This window comes from Paramisgurnus dabryanus, chromosome 9 (assembly GCF_030506205.2).
Source record: "Paramisgurnus dabryanus chromosome 9, PD_genome_1.1, whole genome shotgun sequence".
Classification (NCBI taxonomy): domain Eukaryota; kingdom Metazoa; phylum Chordata; class Actinopteri; order Cypriniformes; family Cobitidae; genus Paramisgurnus; species Paramisgurnus dabryanus.
Genome location: NC_133345.1, coordinates 24,074,685 through 24,094,001, shown reverse-complemented (window position 1 = coordinate 24,094,001; position 19,317 = coordinate 24,074,685). Strand labels below are relative to the sequence as shown.

The window sequence follows — 19,317 nt, the reverse complement described above, 5'->3', positions numbered from 1 at the left end:
GACAGAAAGTGAAAAGGTGGAGCGAACCAAAAATGTCCCCATCATTCTGCCAATGCACTGGCCTAGAAACAAGCAATAGCCCTGACCTCTATTTCAAAAATATCCTTTTTTTTACTTTTTTATTCCATGGTAAACATCTGACCTTAATGCAAGGATAAACAGGGACAAATGCTGGACCATGACCTACCAAATCCCTTTGACTCAGCTTTTCTGCTACTACTGTATCACTAGAAGTACCTCAGGTGAACTTTTCCTTTAAGAAAAGATAATTGGAAAACCATATTGATCGACCGCTACTCTAAATAAAAAGGAGGATGCATCAATATTTATGGTGGTTAAGGCCCTGAATATATGAATTGTCACTATAAGCATTTCTCTGATATGCACTTTCAGTTGAGCATGAACAAAAGAGCATCAACTTTATAAAATCTCTGTACTGGATCTCTGTAAACTTTGTTCAAACCATGCATGCAGGGAAAAATAACTACATGTGCAATTAATGTTAATGTGTACTGTACACATTGGTGCAGGTCCAAAGATCAAACACTTACCCTAAGAGCTTCAATGACCAGATCTCTAGCCTCGAGCTCTCCCTCCATGATGCTCAGGAGGGTCAGGAGCTCTGGTTTGCTCAGGTTGTCAATGTTCAGCTCACATTTCTGAAACACACAGAGCAATAAGATGAGCCTTTTAACAGGAAAATGACAGTGCATATTTCGGATGGTCGATCAGATCTTTGGCAGAAAAGGTGTTGAGTGGGCATCAGTTGCACTGCCCACATTATTAAGTTTTACAGACACATTAAGCAACTACATTTGAAAACTGAACTTTTGTCAGGTCTGATCTTTCCTGGATTATAATTTGGGATTTACTGATTTGGAAAATTGTTAGGCCAATACTAATTCCATTATTCTGTGACATTGATGTGTCATCAGATTATTGTTTTAACAACCAAAATCAAAAGCAACCAATGCAATTACAGTTTTATACAGTGATATATATATATATATATATATATATATATATATATATATATATATATATATATATATATATATATATATATATATATATATATATATATATATATATATATATATATCCCTGTATGAAGTACTGGAGAAAAACCACATGCTCACCAGCTGTAAAATATCTGATAAGACCAGATAAGCAGAACTGTTTGCATTGGTAAATACTTAAATCATTATTATACAGTCACACCAGACTGCTTGCCTTCGATTTGCCATCAGATATATCATATCAATATCAAGACCTTTTTTTCTTCACAACGTTAATTATTTAAGTCTTTCGTTGGAAATGACCTACAGTGTAAATACAACAAGTGAAGAAGCCCCATAGTTTGTCTCTTAAATTAGTATTTAATAAGTATATTAAAGACAATATTGTATACACTATTGCACAATTATATTACAGGATTTGATCAGATGTATAATAATTTGGGTTTCAAATTCTTATGGGGCAGTAACTATGTAGCTTTAATGACCAGTGACCTTTCCACAAATAATGTGCTTGGTTTGGAGAAGGTCTAGCTTGTCAGACCAGTTTCTTACACTCCACTATATGTAATATGCATTTATATATAGTAAATAAATATAAATTTTTGAAAAGTACTAACAGTAGTGAATGCATAATAAAATGCTGTGTGGCTTTATACTGTAGATATGACCCTAACTGCAAAAATGTCCAATAGCATAGTAGACTTCAGATGAACTTCTGAAACAACATGTAAACATTTATCATGAGTATAGCATCTCTAAAATCACCACATAGATTGCAAATACAAATAAATAATGCTTTTTAGGACGAGACTTGTAATTTCAGCCATTGGTTGGAATCTACATATAAAGCAATTTTGAGACTGCTGAAGTAAAAAAAAAACTCAATACTTGGCAATGGAAGATGCTGTTGCTGACCAGGTCTTGCAGATTCCTTTTTAAAATGCTATGTAAACCGTTTTACTTTCTCTTGCTTTCCTTAAGCCAGATTGGATATGGATGGGTCAAACCACCTGAGTATACTTGATAAACAGAACCCCATCCCCCACATTGACCCACTCATAGATCTAGTATACCTTTCATGAGCCCTTGAGAGAGGTGTCCTGGTAGATACACAAGACAGAGATTTATGGCTTAACACCAATGGCCAATGGGCAATGCTGATGCCTGTGCACCTGTTCAACCCAACTCTAAATGTAAACGGGCATCCAGCAGTTGAAGCGGATCAGATTGGTTGGGTGACACAGTACTCTGAACTATGCCAGCTGAGTCACTAAAATTCAGACCGATTTAGAAACATCTCCAGTGAACAGCCCCCACCCCCATCCACCTCCGCTTCATTACATCTCTCTTTATCTCCACATTTCTGTGCTATTCTGTGTATGAATAATGAGAACAATCATTTGTAAGAATTTGCTATATGGCTGGTTTTAGCACTTCAAATGACGTTTTGCCTGTCATGCAAATTAATTTACAAAGATGGATGGTAAGATGAGATACAAATCTTACAATTGACTAAATTAACTAAAGACCGCCCTTTACCGTAAGACACTGCATGCAGATCAATACAATTGAGAGCAAGGAGTACCTCTGAGCATTAAAGCAGACCACTGTACTGAAGGGTTCTAGCACCTCTCCTGGGGGTACTATTGATTTTTGTAAGGGTGGTGAGTGCATTCTTGCACATTTGTTGATAACTTGTCATAAGATTCAATAATATTAATTTTTAAGTATACATAATTATTTATGCTTAATTACTGCATTATGCAATTATGCATATAAATTATGCAATTAATTATTCATATAAATATAACTGTGTGTTTTTTTTTTTCATTTATATTTCATTGTTGCATTGGAATAATAATATGAATTTTATATATATATATATATATATATATATATATATATATATATATATATATATATATATATACACACACACACATATATATTTTTTAATCCAATGCAACAATGAAATATAAATTAAGTATACAAATTAAATATAAATATATGCATATAACTATACATAAACTACCAATTTATCTGAAAAGTGTGTCAGTTAAGCAGTTAAATTCGGTCATAAGCTAACCACAACACCGCAATTGACCGTTCTAGAACCGTGTTGTGTAAAACCGTAGAACGATATTATCATTCGCGTTTTCGGTACGTAACACGGATAACGTAAATTTAACAAAAATCTACATTCGGCGACAAAAATAGTGTGGGCTTACCATGGTAATGTCACAAATAATGCGTAGACACGAAAGAAAATAACCGTCTACTTATAGAATATTGTGTTTTGTAAAGGACACGATACGTTTTTATATTTAAAATATTTTAAAATTGTTAAAGTACCATTCAGCGGCGCGAATTGTATTTCAGTCTCCTCCAAACAGCGTATACGGATCACCGTAACACATCCACTGATGTGATTCACACCGCTGCACGATTTCTATTAAATTACCTCATTCCCGTTATCATTCACATTTCCGGTCATTCTGATTATGGCTGATAAGTGTCAGTTTATGTGTAAATGGTTCTCACCGCTTCGACGCCCCCAAGACCACTGGTTACCAGTGTTTGTAGTGGAGGTGGCTGCTCCCCTTTCGCTCCGTCCGACGCCATCTTCTCACTGTAGAGGAGGACTGCTCAAGCTTAGACACCACCACACACATCAAATAACGCATTCGGCACTGATTTAACTATTACACTGCTGCAAACAAATCTCGAAGAGACAATTATTCATCTTTCAGCATTAAATGTTAAGTTAAGCTGGTGATGTGTGGCGAGGAATAGAATTGAACGCGAGCAGGTTGCGTTAAATAAATGTAGGCGTGAACACAGTCCAGATGTAAACCTGAAAGAGGTGTCAACCTAGTCTATGAGGAGGGAGCGACACGAATACGATCTTATTTTAGCACTGCTTGGGTTAACCTCTGTGTCGCCAATTTAGTTTGTATTTGAGGATTTGTTCAATTAAATGATGAATATGAATGTTATATGAGGCTTATGAAAACACAATCACACTGTTTGTCAAGCAGTCAAACATCTTGATCCCCATAGACCAAAATTATACATTTCAAGTGACAAAACACACTAAACAGCCAGAGGGGTTTTCACATAGTTTGTTGAAACTAAAGAAGTGAAATATGTTTTGCTGTACTTTAGTGTTGTGTAGAGCAAGTAAACACTATGATGTATAACACCCTGCACATATTACTTTATATTACATCATGATGCCCACACATGAGGAATATACAACTCCAAATAAAAAAAATTACACAGAGCATAATTCTGGGAAAAATAATTAATTTGAGTGCATAAGAAAAGAGTATGCACTTGGACATTATAAGGTGTAACAAAAGTGACATTTATGATCAGTTGTTTACTATAATTTTGTTTATTAATTCAGTAAAATATTAGACCATCAATATTTATTGATACTCATTTCAACATACTACAGTTTGGAACACGTTGTTATTTAGCACAGATAATACATAGATAATAAACACTATAATTCATGACAGATAATCCCTTATGTGAATAAGGCATCTCTCAGAGTGTGGCACCATGTGTTTCTGTCTTTCCTATTCATTTTTATCAGTAATTATGGTTCAACACATCTGCTGGGTGGGATTGGCAATGACCATCTCAAGTGCTTGATTGAAGACGATAACAGGGCAGAAAAGAACCACAGTTTCTCTCTGCCTGGTTCTGTCTATCATAATATTTTTTGTAAGACTTCTTACAATAAAATTCACAGGTCGATTTTAAAACTACATTACAGCAATTGTGATGTAATTAGAAAACAAATCAGGAACAGGTAATTCTATCAAATGTATTGATTTATTTTTAGTCAGTATATAATATACACACACACACACACACACACACTTTTTATTTATTTATTTATTTATTTATTTGTAAAAATAAACTTAAACAACTTTAGATAAATAAGATTAAAACTACATTACAGTGGGCTTCCATTACAATACTTCAGATAAATTGCTCACTGTCCCTAAAAAATTAGGTGCTATCAAACTCCTAACACTCTTGATAGTATACTCACATGAAGTTATTCCCACCCTTTCTGCTGGTTTCATAACCAAGACCTGCCCTGTCCAATACTCACACAGTAATGCAGGCTTATATGGTTATACAAACTGAGACTTAATTTTCATCTAAATAGATAACTAGCTGTTACCATTGCATAATTTTGCAGTTAAATGTTTTTAGTCAAAACAACTTAGTCAAGTTAAACTGACTAAAAACACATAACTGCAATGTAGCTGGTTCAGTGGAATGATGTTAATAGATAATTGGTCATACATAGTTTTAACCTTTAGACAATGTTATGGACTCCAGACAGCCCTTTATTAATGATAACAAGTAGACGTGTGTTGGTTGTGGTACATTGTGAGTTTTTATTCCATATATAAAATATAGTGGGATTTTTGTATCTGGTTTAAAAATATTGGTTTAAGGTTTTATTGTACTAGATCTGAAATGAAGATGTACTAAAACAATCAAATTCACGGGTCGATTTCAGCATCAAACGCAATCGTACAGACGTGGGAGTCACGTGATTCACTCGTGTGTACGAGACAACCAATCAAAACGTTTGTTTGGATGTTCGTGATAGTCGTTACTGGGTTGCAGAGCTCCATATGAGTTATTTTCGGTAAACCACATAAAGTCGTTTAAACAAAGTAGTGGTAGGAGAATGGTCTTTTCCCATAAGCTCGTTGACTGATGAGTTGTATTTGTTTTGTCCACTAACATGAGTCTGGCACCACAGAGCGGATATTTGTGCGCATCACAGCACAGCTCCGTTACTGCATTGGATGAATCGTATGTATCTCCGGATTGCGTTTTTCTTTGTCTTTTAATAAACGTGTTGTTTGAGAGAATGTGGCTTGTTATTACACGCTTTGAGACAAAAGTCCACTATACATGTGTTTTCTATTGCAGTTGTTTTAGATTTAGTGTAATCTCATACGTGTAGTAGTTTAACGTTCACTAAACGTTTTCATCCTTAAAGTCAATAATAAAAGGAATGTTGATTATATTCGAAATTTTAAGATGTAGAGACGTAACGTGCGCGTACTCTGAAAAAATTGCGAAAAGAGTGATAGCCTCTGTCTCCCCTGTGTGGTGGTACTGTTACACTGCTTGTGAAATCCAGGCTAGTCAAAGTTTGAATAATTGGTTTACATTGATTTCAATTTTTGAAATAACCCTACTCTTTCACAGAATGTTTTTACATTATGTTCGATGATTTTATTCATGTTAAGCTGCTTTAAAACAATTAAACAATTGTGAAAAGCACTTTATAAATACAATTGAATTGAATTTTATGTAGAAAACAGTAAACCAACAAAAAATGACTTTAGGGGTGTTTTCCCAGGCTGGGTCACAAGATTGTTTTTCAGAATCTGAGCTGCCTACTTACCTGCCCAAATCTGCTGTCTAGGTGGGCATCTTACTTACTGAGAGAGCTCTCATTCTTTACAGGTTGACCAGGTTGAATATGAACAGCAGTGCAAGTTCAGGAGAATCCTTACAGGAAGCCGATTCAATAATAATCTCACATAAAGACGATGATGAGAAGAATTACAGCACGATGACACCTGCAGAGAAACTTTCAGTTTGTGAGAAACGGGTGCAGTCTTTAGCTGATAGCGAAAAGGTGCGTTTGAAAAAAAAAATCATAATATATATAAACACTGTCCTCCTATCTATGCTCTCTTACAGATTTTTGTATAATATATTTTTTTGCCCCAGCATTTCAGATCATTAAGTGTTGATGATCAAAAGCTGACTGTCTTATTTGGAAAAACAAAAAAGATGCATATGAAGTATTTATACTACTATATGTTTGATTTCAGTAGTTAAATGTTTTAACTAGATGTTTACTTGACCTTTGCAGTATGATGCTTGTATTCAAGAGCTGGTGCGATGTCTGGCACTGAGCAGATTGGTTTATGGAAATGGGCATTTTGCAGTGGCCCAATCACAGTCCAGACTGGCTAAAGCCCACTTGCAGTACAAAGGTAAAGTTGTCCATTATTTCATGTTTAAATTTTTTTATTTATTTGTCTATTGTGATCTTGGACTATTTTCGGGCGCTGCTTAATATTATTGCGCCTGCTGCAATGCCCATGGTACTGTATGGCAGCAAGGTCCTTGATTACTACACCAGAATGAGAGTATAGTTCCAAGCCATATCTGCCTAGAAAATCACAACTTTTAATTTTCCGTCGGTCTTAGTACACAATGTAACTACAGAAAAGTCAATATTTAAATAGGACAAATATCAAAACTCTTTGGTTATTTTTGAGCATGATGCTAATGATCTAACAAGTTTCAATGAATTATGCTAAGCTATGCTTAAAGTGGTACTGGCTGAATGGATTCCAAAAGTGTAAAACTCAATTGCATAGTAGGCTGGAAATAAATTTTCACAACTGTTTAAGAGTAACAACAACATGATCTCTTCTACGAAACAGATTATGATTTTTTTATTGATATACTGTATTTTAATATAAAATGGATATCTTTAAGCAGTCATATATTAAAAACTTTCTTACAATGTATGATCTGCCATTTCACAGGATGGGCACATCAGGCACAAGAACATGCATCACAAGCACTTGATATACTCAGTTCCAGCCAACAGGGGGAGAGAGTGAGCTACCTCAACTGCTGCCTTAGTATTCATCTAACACTAGCAAGTGCCACTCTACTTTTAGGAAAATATCCTTATTTTATATTTGAATATGAGTATATACTGTATATTACTTTATTGAACTCTAAAATGTCTTATGTTTTAAATGTTTCTAACTAACTATTACCATTGTAACAAGTTGAGTTCTTAACAATGTGTACTCTGGCAGAGGCTGAGTCAAGCTTTCAAAAGGCTGAAATAATCCTGGGAGACATTGTGACACATGAAGCCATGGAAAAGAAGGAAAGAGTGGATATTGAATATGAGATATCTACAAATTTAGCAAGGTACAGCGACATTTTCATCTTAGAATAGCTGGACCCTGTCTATGAAATCTAGAGTTTAGGAGATTATAATGAGAGTAGCATCAAAGTTTGATTTACATTATTAATTTTATTTTAATTTCAATCTTTGACCATTGTTACTAAACGACTGTTGCTACTTTTTAAGTAAATTACACTATATATACAGACATTCTTGGCTTAACACTTTTTATTGAAGAATGCCTTGTCTATACCTAGAAAAATCCTAATCTTGTCCATTATAGTTTATAATCAAAAGAAATGTTGCTGTTTAAAGACTCACAGCCGAGCTCCCTTTTTATACCCTCTGCAGTGAATCACATGTTTTGGTCTATTTATTTCTGTTGACTACTGCAGTTTCAAGTATCAGGTTCAATTTTAAATCTGTTTTCATGGCATGACTCAATGTTAACACGGTGAACACAGAAAATGCTTTCATATATGGATTGATTTGTTTACACTACATTTAGTTGAATATTGTATTTCTCAATACATCACCTCCTGTCCTAAGTTCCCCACATTTGTAAATCAAGTAATATCAGAAGTGCATGGAATCTTTTTACCACACGGTGGTGCTCCTGATTCATTTTACAGTCTATGTTCCTTGTTTTGTTGGTCTTCTGTATATATGTCAGATATAAATAGTGAATTATAACTAGTCTTGTGTAATCATATTTTATTGTCCCTGTAAAGGTGCCATTTATAATGTGAATATTATTATATGAAGAGTTTGGTTCCAAAACTAGATAACTGCGTTTTTTTTTAAAAATCTCGTTTTTTGATTGTGCCTTCCGTTTAGTATCAATCAAACTGCAGTTGATTTATTTTGATTTAATCCTTTATAACTAAAGACAACTAAATACAGCTAAGTAGCACAATAAAACAATAAAAACATGATAAGATAATAATCAACATGTTTTGACAAAAATTTAAAAAACGGGGTTATCTCCAAAACTCTTCATATGTTTATTTTTGAAACAAAAGGTTGTCTATAGATATGAACTACATATAACACACTAAAGGTAAATAACAGTAAATACTATTAATTCTTTTTATAAAAAATAATTGAATTCTTCAAATGCAAAATATTGTCTATTAGGATTATATGTATGGAAGGTATTTTTGTTCTTTTTTTAATTAATTATTTAATTAATTAATTTTTAATAAAAAAATTAAATCGCAAAATATGTCCCAAATTTGAAAATTAAATGATACAATTAAAATGTAAATATTAAATTATATTATTTAATTTTCAATGTGATGAAGCATCATTCCGGCCAAATTGAAAAATAAAATTAAATTGATGATTTGACATTTCATTTTCCATATAATCTTGAGGCAAGGCTAAAATAAATTTTACAATAAAAAGGAATTTTCAAACTTGAAAAGGAATCTGTAAAGGAATTTTCAAACTTGAAAAGGAATCTGTAAATAGTCTTGCATCAAGATTATATGGAAAATGAAATGTCAAGTCATCAAATTTTATTTTTCAATTAGGCCGGAATGCTGCTTCATCACGTTGAAAATGAAATAATTTAATGTTTTTAATTTTATTTTACCATTCAGTTTTCAAATTTGGGACATATTTTGTGATTTAATTTTTTATTTTATCATTTAATTAATTAATTTAATAAAGACCAAAAATATCTTCCATATATATGGATTATTTATGTAGGGTGAGAGCACAGTATGTTTTGGTGGTTTTCTCAGTAGTTGGTCACATTTACAGATAAGCAGCAGGCCTCAGCATCTCTATAAATCTTTCATTAGATTTATTCTGCATCATAACCTGCAAAGCTAGCCTTAGGTCACATGCATCAACAAATTAACCATTAGTGAACCAAATGCTTGCTATGCACAAATACCAAAAAGTCTGTTACTGTATATTCTTATAATAAATGTTCTCTTAGTAAATTACTCTTTTCTCTAGGAAACTATTAAGGTTTGGGTGTGAAGCACGGTATCATTTAAAGATCTTTTGTTTCTCGGGGGAATTGTTGTTCCACAGGAGGATTTGTTCAATAGCTTGTATTGATCTCAGTGTTTATTATGGATGGTCTCACCAGCCTTAACTGTGACAATGAACGTCTGTGGTTTGCTATGTTTATGTTTGTGAGTAGATGGCAACAGTACAAGGGTCTCAAGTTTTATTGTGTTGTCCTTTGTTATGTTAGTAAACGGCATCAGTGGTCATTTATACGTAGATCTTGCATTGGGAAATGTGTGTGCTGTGATTTTGGGATACTGGAAATATGTGCATACAGTACAATAGATGCTGTGGTGGAAGCTTTCTTTGTTGGAAGCTGACTGTGATGAAATATTTGAAATGAGCGAGCCTGTGCATTCAACACATACCTCCACAAAAAAAACCCACAGGCCATATCACTCTTATCATGCAAACATACCTTATATCGTACACATTTTTTGCATATGTTCTTCTCTAAAGGCCTTGACGGATCTCAAAGTTGTTGTGTGGTTTGCTAATTTGCATGATGACTTTCCTGAAAAGTTAGCCAAGTATAAATTAATCAGTCAACAAAGTGCTTAAAAACAATGTTTCCTTATATCTGTTGCCTCATTTCTATTTTCCCTAGGTTTTTTTTGGCTCTCTTACTTAACACTTCTTTTTATCAAGGCAGAATCTTTTATACTGGGTCCGCGTCAGTATTGGTCTGTTAACAATTACTAAGCAGAAGGCTTGGGGGACTACTTGGCAGTTGATGTAAAAATCCCTAATTGCATTACGCCCCTGTGGAACGGACATTAAATCAGATTTCTCTACGCAGATTATATCTCTACTCCTACAGAGGATCCCCGAGAGGACGGCCGGTATTACATTGGCGCTGTGTGGCATAATATGTGATGTGTTTAGTGTTGTGTACCCAGGCAGTAGAGTTGGCACACACACACTCTGTGTCCTGCTTTCCCAGCTGCCCCTAAAGTTCCCAGAGTTTGGAATTTGTGATGCGGACTTGAAAAGTTTCCCGGGAGATCCAGCTTACTCTCCGGCTATGAGAAAACCTTAGTGGAGTCAGGTTTAAAAGCAGATATTTTACACTTTGATGTTATAATTTCATTTGAAGTGGTCTGTTCTTTCATCTTTTTGCAATATTGCAATCACAAAATATACACCATAAAGTAAAAATAAAGTGTTTATAATGCGATCATTATATATGAAGGTATGGGTAAATACCTATTTTTTACAGTCTATGGTAAATCCTGACATCTAGCAGTAAATACTAATATCAGTGGATACAACCTGCGAGTGCCGTCAAATCTGTGTTATACGTTCACACATACTGTATGTTAAGTAAGGCTACTTACTAGTCAATATACAGTACAGGTGCACTATGGTATTTCCATCTTCTGCTATGCTGCAAGACCTAATTCACTATCCTTGTATTGATGGGGCAAAGATGCCACATGTGCAGGTTATTCTCCTAAAGAGGGGAGAGGGGGAATTGAGTTAGGGATCCATTAGAGTGGGTGAAATATAAGGCTTTTAGAAAACAAGGTTTATGAAACATGGAATCTCCCCATGCTCATGTCTGCCTCTTTGCTTCTCTATATGCAAAAAATATGCCTATAAACTTGAGATGCATTAGTGGGGTCCAAAAGTCAATTATATTGAAAATGCAAAAACATTACTTTAAAATAAAATAATTACTGAACTATATGAAAGTTGGGTCGGGGCGGCACAGTGGCTCAGTTCAGACACTGGCTAGGTCAGGTGACCTTTTTATGTGAAGTTTGCATTTTCTGTCTGTGTCATAGTGGGTTTATTCCGGTTTCCTCTCACAGGCCAAAAACATGCAAGTTAGGTGAATCAGAGATACCAAATTGCGTGAAGAATAATAAAGAAAGATATTTATTTATAAAATCACAATAGGAACTGAATATAGTGGTCTATAAAAAAGAATTGTCTGCTCTGTGTTCCATTTCTTGACAGATAACAGTGAACAGCAAGTGCATTTTTCAGAAGATACTTTCAGGCTGTTATTGAGAATGGAGAATCAGACCTATACTTATAAAGACATGAACTCTTGTATATTGAGTTTAGTACTGAAGGGAATATTTGGATTTGCTGCCCTCCAGATCTTAATAAAATAGACAAATTATTATCCCCTTGAAAGGGCTGGGACCAAAGTGAGTAGTCAAAATCCAGCCGTGCTTCCTGTTTTAGACCAGTCCTCATGAACTGGCCACTAGAACAAGTCCTTTCTTCACTTTTACTTATATATTCTGGCATTTTCACCCATGCTTTGCATTACAGATGGGGCATTCTCAGAGTGATGACAAATATCAGTGTGCTGCGTATGACAGTGTGGATTTATTCAATGAAAAATGACATCTTTGTCACAATGTGTGGTTGTTTTGTGTTGTAGAGTGTACCAGCGCCAGGGAAGAACTGACATGGCCCTAAGTCAATGTGAAAAAACCCTCGAGTTGATGCAAGAGGGAGGTCAGCCAAGTCAGATCTGCTTTACTTACAGGAACATGGCAGCCATTGAACAAACACAGGGACACCTGGATAGAGCTATTGAACGTCTTCAACAGGTAAACTTTGATTATGAGATTATTCTTGACTGTTACTGTGCGTTCACACCAAATGCGGAAGAGGCTGCAAACACGTTTTGAGTTTTCTGGCTTCATTGGCGCATGAAATTCTAGTTATTCAAGACATTCACGCGTAAATTAGCATCATGGGAACTTACTTTGATTTTGATACTTTGAAAGATTGTTCCTTATTCCAAACAAGATCCTTTTAATTCCTGTAAAAGTACGAAGATGTCACGTATAGTGATGATGATTGTCAGTCATCCATTGTTGTTTTGTTTTTCTGCCTCTTGCATCCTGTAATCACGACACTGCTAAAGCGGCCTCCTGATTGGTTAACGCGGCGCAAAATCCGCAAAAGTTCAGATTTTTCAACTCACGCACCAATGTTCAATTCGCGCGGGACGTGCCATCCGCGATTCGCCATTCGTGCTGACCACGCCGCAGGATGCCTATTTGCGTCTTTGCATTAACTATGGCTAGCCACATCTTCCGCGCCTGGTGTGAACGCACCATTACACATTATTAAACGCACTATGCTAAGGGTACCAAACAGAATTAAAAAAATTGCTGTTTTCAAGTTAGCTTCTCAAAACTTCAGCAAAACTCTTGATTTGTTTTCTCTTTCAACATGTGGGGTTTCTGATACTTTCTCTTTTTTCCAATATCTGAAGGCTCATTCCATTGCTCTTAGTCAGAGTCCTGGGGGATTAGAAGGGGCTCACATCGCACACAGCTTGGCACTTGCATACTCCTCCACTACAGAGCCTCATCATAATGGTATAATACAGTCTGTATAATTGATTCATTATGCCTGGAGCATTACATAGAAAGTAGTTGTGTAATGTTGTTAATAGTAATAATAGCTTTGATGATGTAAATCTTAACTAGCAGAAAACAAAGCCAGTACTATTTTGTGTTAGCTACTACGCATACTATCATAAATATAACACCAGATTTAATCTTCAGTTTTTACACTGTGTAAAAATAATGTCAGTGGCCTGTAGAGCATTGCGTAATGCAAAGTCCATAGGTTCGATTCCCATACTGATAAAAATGTATAGCTTGAAAGTCGCTTTGGATAAAAAAATGCAATTGTGTGTATCCATGTGTGCTTGAACAGATTCAGCAGCACAGTTTTTTGAGGACTGTATAAGTACATACAGGAGTACAGTAGGCCCACAGGACAAACTCACCTTATCGGCCCAAGATGACTACAGTCACTTCCTCTTACTAACAGGACAACATGAGGTCAGTTACCAAATCTGAATATGGTGAACAGATTTATATTGTGACATTAAATCAGTTCTTGCTTAATGGCTTGGCACAAACCTAGTGGGAACTATATTGCAGCTGTCAAATAAATTTCAAGTGAGATATTTATTATGCTGAGGAAATGTGTTTTGGTATAAGGAAAAATTTGTGTGTTGTGTTTTGTCAGAGAAGTGCTCAGATCCAAAGAGAGTCTTTAGCTCTAAAAAAGAGCACTTTTGGTGAGCTGAGTGCAGAGGTGGCCGAAGCGCTGCAGCTGATTGGTGGAGTGGAGATGACACAGGGTCAGATGAGACACGCCCACAAAACCCTCAAGAAGGTGAATCGGAAATGACACATATGCTGTGCATCTGCTTTACCGTACAGCTTTCTGACCTCAAACAAGAAGTACGGGTATAATTTTTGGGTACAAAGTTGCCATAAAGGCTGTAGGAAATTTTTGACCAAGGCCTTGTGCACACAAAGCTATGCTGTAATCTTGGGGAGTATCCAAGATATTTCCCCTTGAAGTTGATGCTATTTCTCATATGAAACGTCCCAAGGATAACAACATTGTATTCTTCTGGATTCTGGCAGACATTTTGATGGCTATTGGAACGTTGCCGAGTTCCATGAGCTAAAAGGGCACTGAATGCAACTTAAAGGGCAGATCCTTTAGATATACAAGAGAAGTAGAATGCTCTGAACTTATATAACAGGCATTGAATAGATATGTACACTTAAAATACTTTGTTATGGAAATGTGTTCATTTAGGTGACATTCGTGCACTATTAAAAGATGAAGTGTGTAATATCTGCACCACTAGTGGCACAAATAGAAGCCAGCCTGTTTGTTTGAGCACCCCAACTTGGGTTACTATAGCAACTTTGGCTCAGCCAATGGTGTGGGTTGGAAGTGGGACTACTACCCAAGCAGTGAAAGACGGGAGTTTTTTCGAAACTTGCTTGAAACCATTAATATTTTGCTATTTTTTTGTACCACTACTAGTAGCATAGAAATTACACGACTTTAAATCTTGATAATTTTTGGGCTGGACAATAATAATCTTGGAGAGGCCATTTAATTTATCCTCTGATACATATAGTGAACCCCTCAAAGGGTAGGGTATTTCCCTCAAAGGTCACTAATACCCCTCTGAGATGTGGGTGTGACTCCATTTTTGGAAACACGTACCCACTTGTCTATAAGTAAACTTGTTGCTATGTTTCTTTGTTGTTGGGGGTCTTCAGTCGTAAATCAGTGGCCCCAAGCTCTGCACTTCCTCAAGCTTATAACCTTTCCCCGTTACCTCTGACAGATGTGAGCTCATATCATGTTCTTCTGCTGTTATCATGACAGCAGCACAGAGCAACACATCCCCAGTTTAGACTTTGGCTTAAGGCCAGTGGTTTCCAGTTTAAACGGATAAAGGGACTTTCATAACAAAAAGCAATTGTTTTAAACCTACAAGGTACCAATACAGTCAGTTTTTGGCTTTGATACACATTTTTGAAAAAACGCTGTGATTGTTTTACTGCAGTGGGCTGCTAAGACATCACTTTTGCCTATAATGGAAAGTGCCGAAAACATGGACTGAGACTTTTCAGACGTCAAGGAAACTTTGAATTGTTACTTTCCTGTGCTTTTATGAAAGCACTGCTGTCATGTTGTATTTCTGTGCATGTTTTTCCACTGTTGCTGTTTTGAGAATGTTGTTGAGGGAAAGAGAGGGAGTTTATTTGAGGGTATGTTGTAATGCAGTACCTGTGTGCCAAATACACTTTTCCTCTCTACTGTGTCTGTGAAGTTAGAGCCAAGCTGTCCACTACGCCATGAATTAACAGCTGCATAACCTTTAGTAAAAGCCATTGGTGGAACGTATGGGCTTTAATGGCGCTTTTCCATTGCGTAGTACCCCACGGTTTGTTTTGGGTCAGCTTACTATTGGGGGCGTTTCCACTGGGTGCCGTAAGCAGTACCCAATAGTTCTTTTAAGTACCACCTCGTTTTGGGTTCCAAGCGACCTGATCTGATACCAAAACGTGACGCAAAAACACTGTAGATCACTGATTGGTCTGAGAGAATCGTCACTACCAGCCTCATCGCTATAATGTAAAAGATTAGCTTCACCTTCATGCTAGCTTGCGCTGTCTTGAGTAAACCTGTTGTCATCTGGGCTTTGCTTTAAGTTCCCAAACTCCCCTTTAGCGATGAAAAACATCCACAGGTTGAGAATCAGGGACACCATAACAGTTTTTTTCCAGACTTGCAGTTTGTGGCGGCACATTCGCGACGTGCACGTTCACATATATTCTTAAATGCAACCTAAATGAGGCTCAGCGGAGCGCGTCGACTTACACCACGGTTGTGTTTGTACAGTCATGTGAGACAGAGGTAGTGATAAATGCGATGTGCAAACAACTATTTGTGGTGGTCAATTTTAATTTTGTGGCGGACTGAGAAATAAATAAATGTATGGGAATGTACAACGACGCTCTCACTTGTATGATGTCACAGCAGTAGGCAGCCCAAATATAATGACACGCCTATAATCCCTCCCACTCCGAAGTGTTACTAAACTCGATGGAAAAGCTAACCAAGCCAAAGTGAGGTGAGCGGACCCGACCTGACCCAAACCAAACCGTGGGGTACTATGTAGAGATTAATGTGAATTGTTTAGGGAAATATATAAATACGAACCCCTTATTCTGCTTTAAGTTTAGTAATTTCACTACAATGGCAATAAAAAGGTTATTATTGACTAAAGGTCAATAATTGACTAATAAATGCCTTATTTTCACGAATGTCACCATAGTCGTTTCATTGGTATTCAACAAATTTGACTCTTTCGCTGCAAAAACCTCTAAGCATATGCAAAAATCCCTACTTGTCTCCAGTGACTCTTCACTGCTCTTTCTGAATAAAGGTAAAAGGCTCAAACATTTAGTTACTTACCTTATATATTCAGTAAACCTCCTTTAACCAGGAAAAACTTGCGGCTCGACATTTGCACGCCGTTCTTCTCTTGTGCACTTAGAGGCCTTTGTTAAAAAATCATTAATTCTGCCAACAACCTGGAGTTTCTGAATGGCCTTAGGCCAGAATTAAGCCGATTTAAAGTGAAAGTATTTGATGAATGTATAATATGTGCCAAGAGCATGAGGTTAATGTCATTATCTCACTTTTGATAAAGGTGGCTTTTGAATTTGACCAAAATTTACAACCATTTTCTTCTAACAAATTTTCTGTTCTCTTTCTTTCAGTGTCTGGATATTCAGAATATGCTGTTTGGTCCTCAGCATAAGAAAACCAAAGCCACACAAAAAACTGTGGAGATGTTGTTTCAGTGAGTCTTCAACCCAATAATGTGTGAATGCACACTATCTGCTACATCACTCTAAACTTAGATAAAAGTACTAATACTGCACTTTAAATGTATTATACTTTTAACCTGAATATACTGTGTTTGTGAATGTCAGTTTTTCAAGAATAATATTATTTATAGGTTAATGCTTTATTGTGCCTTTTATACTTTTTTTAGGTCACCAGAAGTTTGTGGAAGCCACAGGGAGAAAAGTCAGCTTGAAACAAGACCTCCTTTTTGTGCAGTGGTATCATCTCCAACCGAGTTAAAATCTAGTATCTCGAACACATAAGAGCATGAATTTGACTAGGACTGTCAGGAATGTTGTTTTACAGGAGGAGATCTGTAGATTGGTAAAAAGAAGGCAATATTTCTAGAACAGCAGACAAACTGAACTGCGAGTTTAATCCCTTAAGTGGTTGGCAAGGTGACTTACCCTTCACAAACTGAGAACAGTCCAACAGTGAGCTCATACACTCTAAACACACCAACGTAATACTGTTAGAAAGGAGTTTTATTATTCTTTTAGTGTATGTTTTAACAGAATTCAGCAGGATTCACAACAAGAACTCTGTAACGCTGTCTGAAATGTTTTGTTTATTGTGAATCTATCTACACAGTGAGTCTTTATCTGAAGAGTGAAACTGCACACAATACATCCCTTTAGTGATTTTCATTTCAGAGGATCAAATATACCTGCGGTCTGCCAAGCCAAAACAATCAATACGTGCTGTACAGCATACTGTAAATCTGTTATGGCAGCATAAGCACATGCACAGCGTTCACGCCGAGTCACATAGCCCTATTAATAGATTCAAAGATAATTTGGTGCTGAAAAGCATCTCAAGCAATGCCAATAAATGTATGTTATGTACGGAAGCACAGCACTTATGTGTTAATCATATTATCCATATTGAATTCATTGTTAAAGGTCCTGTCTTTCTGTGTTTTTGAAGCTTTGATTGTGTTTACAGTGCACAATAAAACATGTGTTTGTGTTTAATGAGTAAAAAAACGCTGGATTTTTACACAATTTACTTATCTGTATAGCGCTGTTTCACTGTCCTAAAAAATTACTGATGTCTTCCTTGTTCTATGAAGTCCCTCCTTCAGAAATACGTATCGGGTTTTGATTGTGTAGCTTGTTTAGTGTGTTGCGATTCGATAGCAGCTTAGCTTGCCGTTAGCTTAGCTGGCGACTGCCGTATTCCTGTGGGCGGAGTTTACTCAAAAAACTCTTCTACTGACGTCATTAAAGCAGGAAGTAGAGGACTGTAGTACAAACCGGCCGTTCGCTGTAGGCTTTGAAAGGTGAATTCTGTTAAAGAAAATATATCGCCTGACAGTGAACTTTGAGCTTTATCATTTTACAGGTATTATTTATGCTATTATAGCAACATTACACACTAACTAGGGTTTAAAAAATGGGATCAGTAAGAACGTGACCTTTAACATAATCCCTCGATACCATACATGTACTTTAAGCATCTTGTAGTTTTTCAGAAGTTGATAGTGATGCAGAAAAGATACTTGTAATTGAAATGCTAAATGAGATTAAATGAAAGTAAAAAGCACATTTTACATACATACTATGTTATTGTCACCAAACATACTTTTATACCCCAACATTATTACCAGAAATACGTATCGGTACGTATTACAAAAATAGAGGAAATGCTTTAGTCTTAAACTGCTACACTGCTTTACAGTAAGGTGTGTATAAAAGGTTTAAAGACGGGGTATAATTTCTAAAAATAGTCGCTCATTAGACACCTTCCTTTAATGGAGTTGAATCCTCATTCTGAGTAATAGACTGTGACACAGACACGACTACAGCAGCTATTCCTGAAGCTCTTACACACTTCTGTGTAAACTGCTCAGCACATATTTTTTTACTGTGGGATTTCTACACTACTGCTTTCCCTCTCCCTCCCTCTCTCTCTATCTGTATCTGTATGTAACCACAGCAATGAAATTGCGTCATCCTGAAAGAGCAGGACGGTAGATAAGTCATTGCAGGTCTAATGTCATTTAAGGATTAGGAGATCTCTTCGAGACAGGAAGGACAGTATAGCATTTCCCACCCGTTGCTTTCACTG

At 36.2% G+C, this 19,317-nt stretch overlaps 2 protein-coding genes across 2 annotated transcripts in view; one reads left to right on the top strand and one right to left on the bottom strand.

Annotated features, from left to right (window-relative positions):
* Positions 1-3,866, bottom strand: part of cttnbp2 (cortactin binding protein 2) — a 48,830-nt gene extending 44,964 nt beyond the window's left edge. The window contains exons 1-2 of the mRNA XM_065279027.2: positions 3,561-3,866; positions 552-659 (exon numbers count right to left, since the gene is read on the bottom strand). Of these exons, the coding sequence (XP_065135099.2) occupies positions 552-659; positions 3,561-3,641 (189 nt within the window). The 5' untranslated portion in view covers positions 3,642-3,866. The remainder of the gene's footprint in view (positions 1-551; positions 660-3,560) is intronic.
* Positions 3,867-5,649: 1,783 nt separating this feature from the next.
* Positions 5,650-18,964, top strand: ttc23 (tetratricopeptide repeat domain 23). Its single transcript, XM_073815661.1, has 11 exons — positions 5,650-5,867; positions 6,531-6,705; positions 6,946-7,069; positions 7,631-7,857; positions 7,888-8,030; positions 12,431-12,602; positions 13,277-13,382; positions 13,726-13,853; positions 14,044-14,193; positions 17,118-17,200; positions 17,396-18,964. The coding sequence occupies exons 1-11, from the start codon at positions 5,797-5,799 to the stop codon at positions 17,508-17,510; spliced, it is 1,494 nt and encodes a 497-aa protein (XP_073671762.1). The 5' UTR covers positions 5,650-5,796; the 3' UTR covers positions 17,511-18,964.
* Positions 18,965-19,317: the final 353 nt, after the last annotated feature.

What these genes read in the sequence shown, in the direction of transcription:
- ttc23 (XM_073815661.1), top strand. Translation starts at nt 5,797, where the DNA reads ATGAGTCTGGCACCACAGAGCGGATATTTGTGCGCATCACAGCACAGC. An exon ending in GTTACTGCATTGGATGAATC is followed by an intron (nt 5,868 to 6,530) that starts GTATGTATCTCC and finishes CATTCTTTACAG; the next exon opens with GTTGACCAGGTTGAATATGA. An exon ending in CCCACAAAACCCTCAAGAAG is followed by an intron (nt 14,194 to 17,117) that starts GTGAATCGGAAA and finishes TCTTTCTTTCAG; the next exon opens with TGTCTGGATATTCAGAATAT.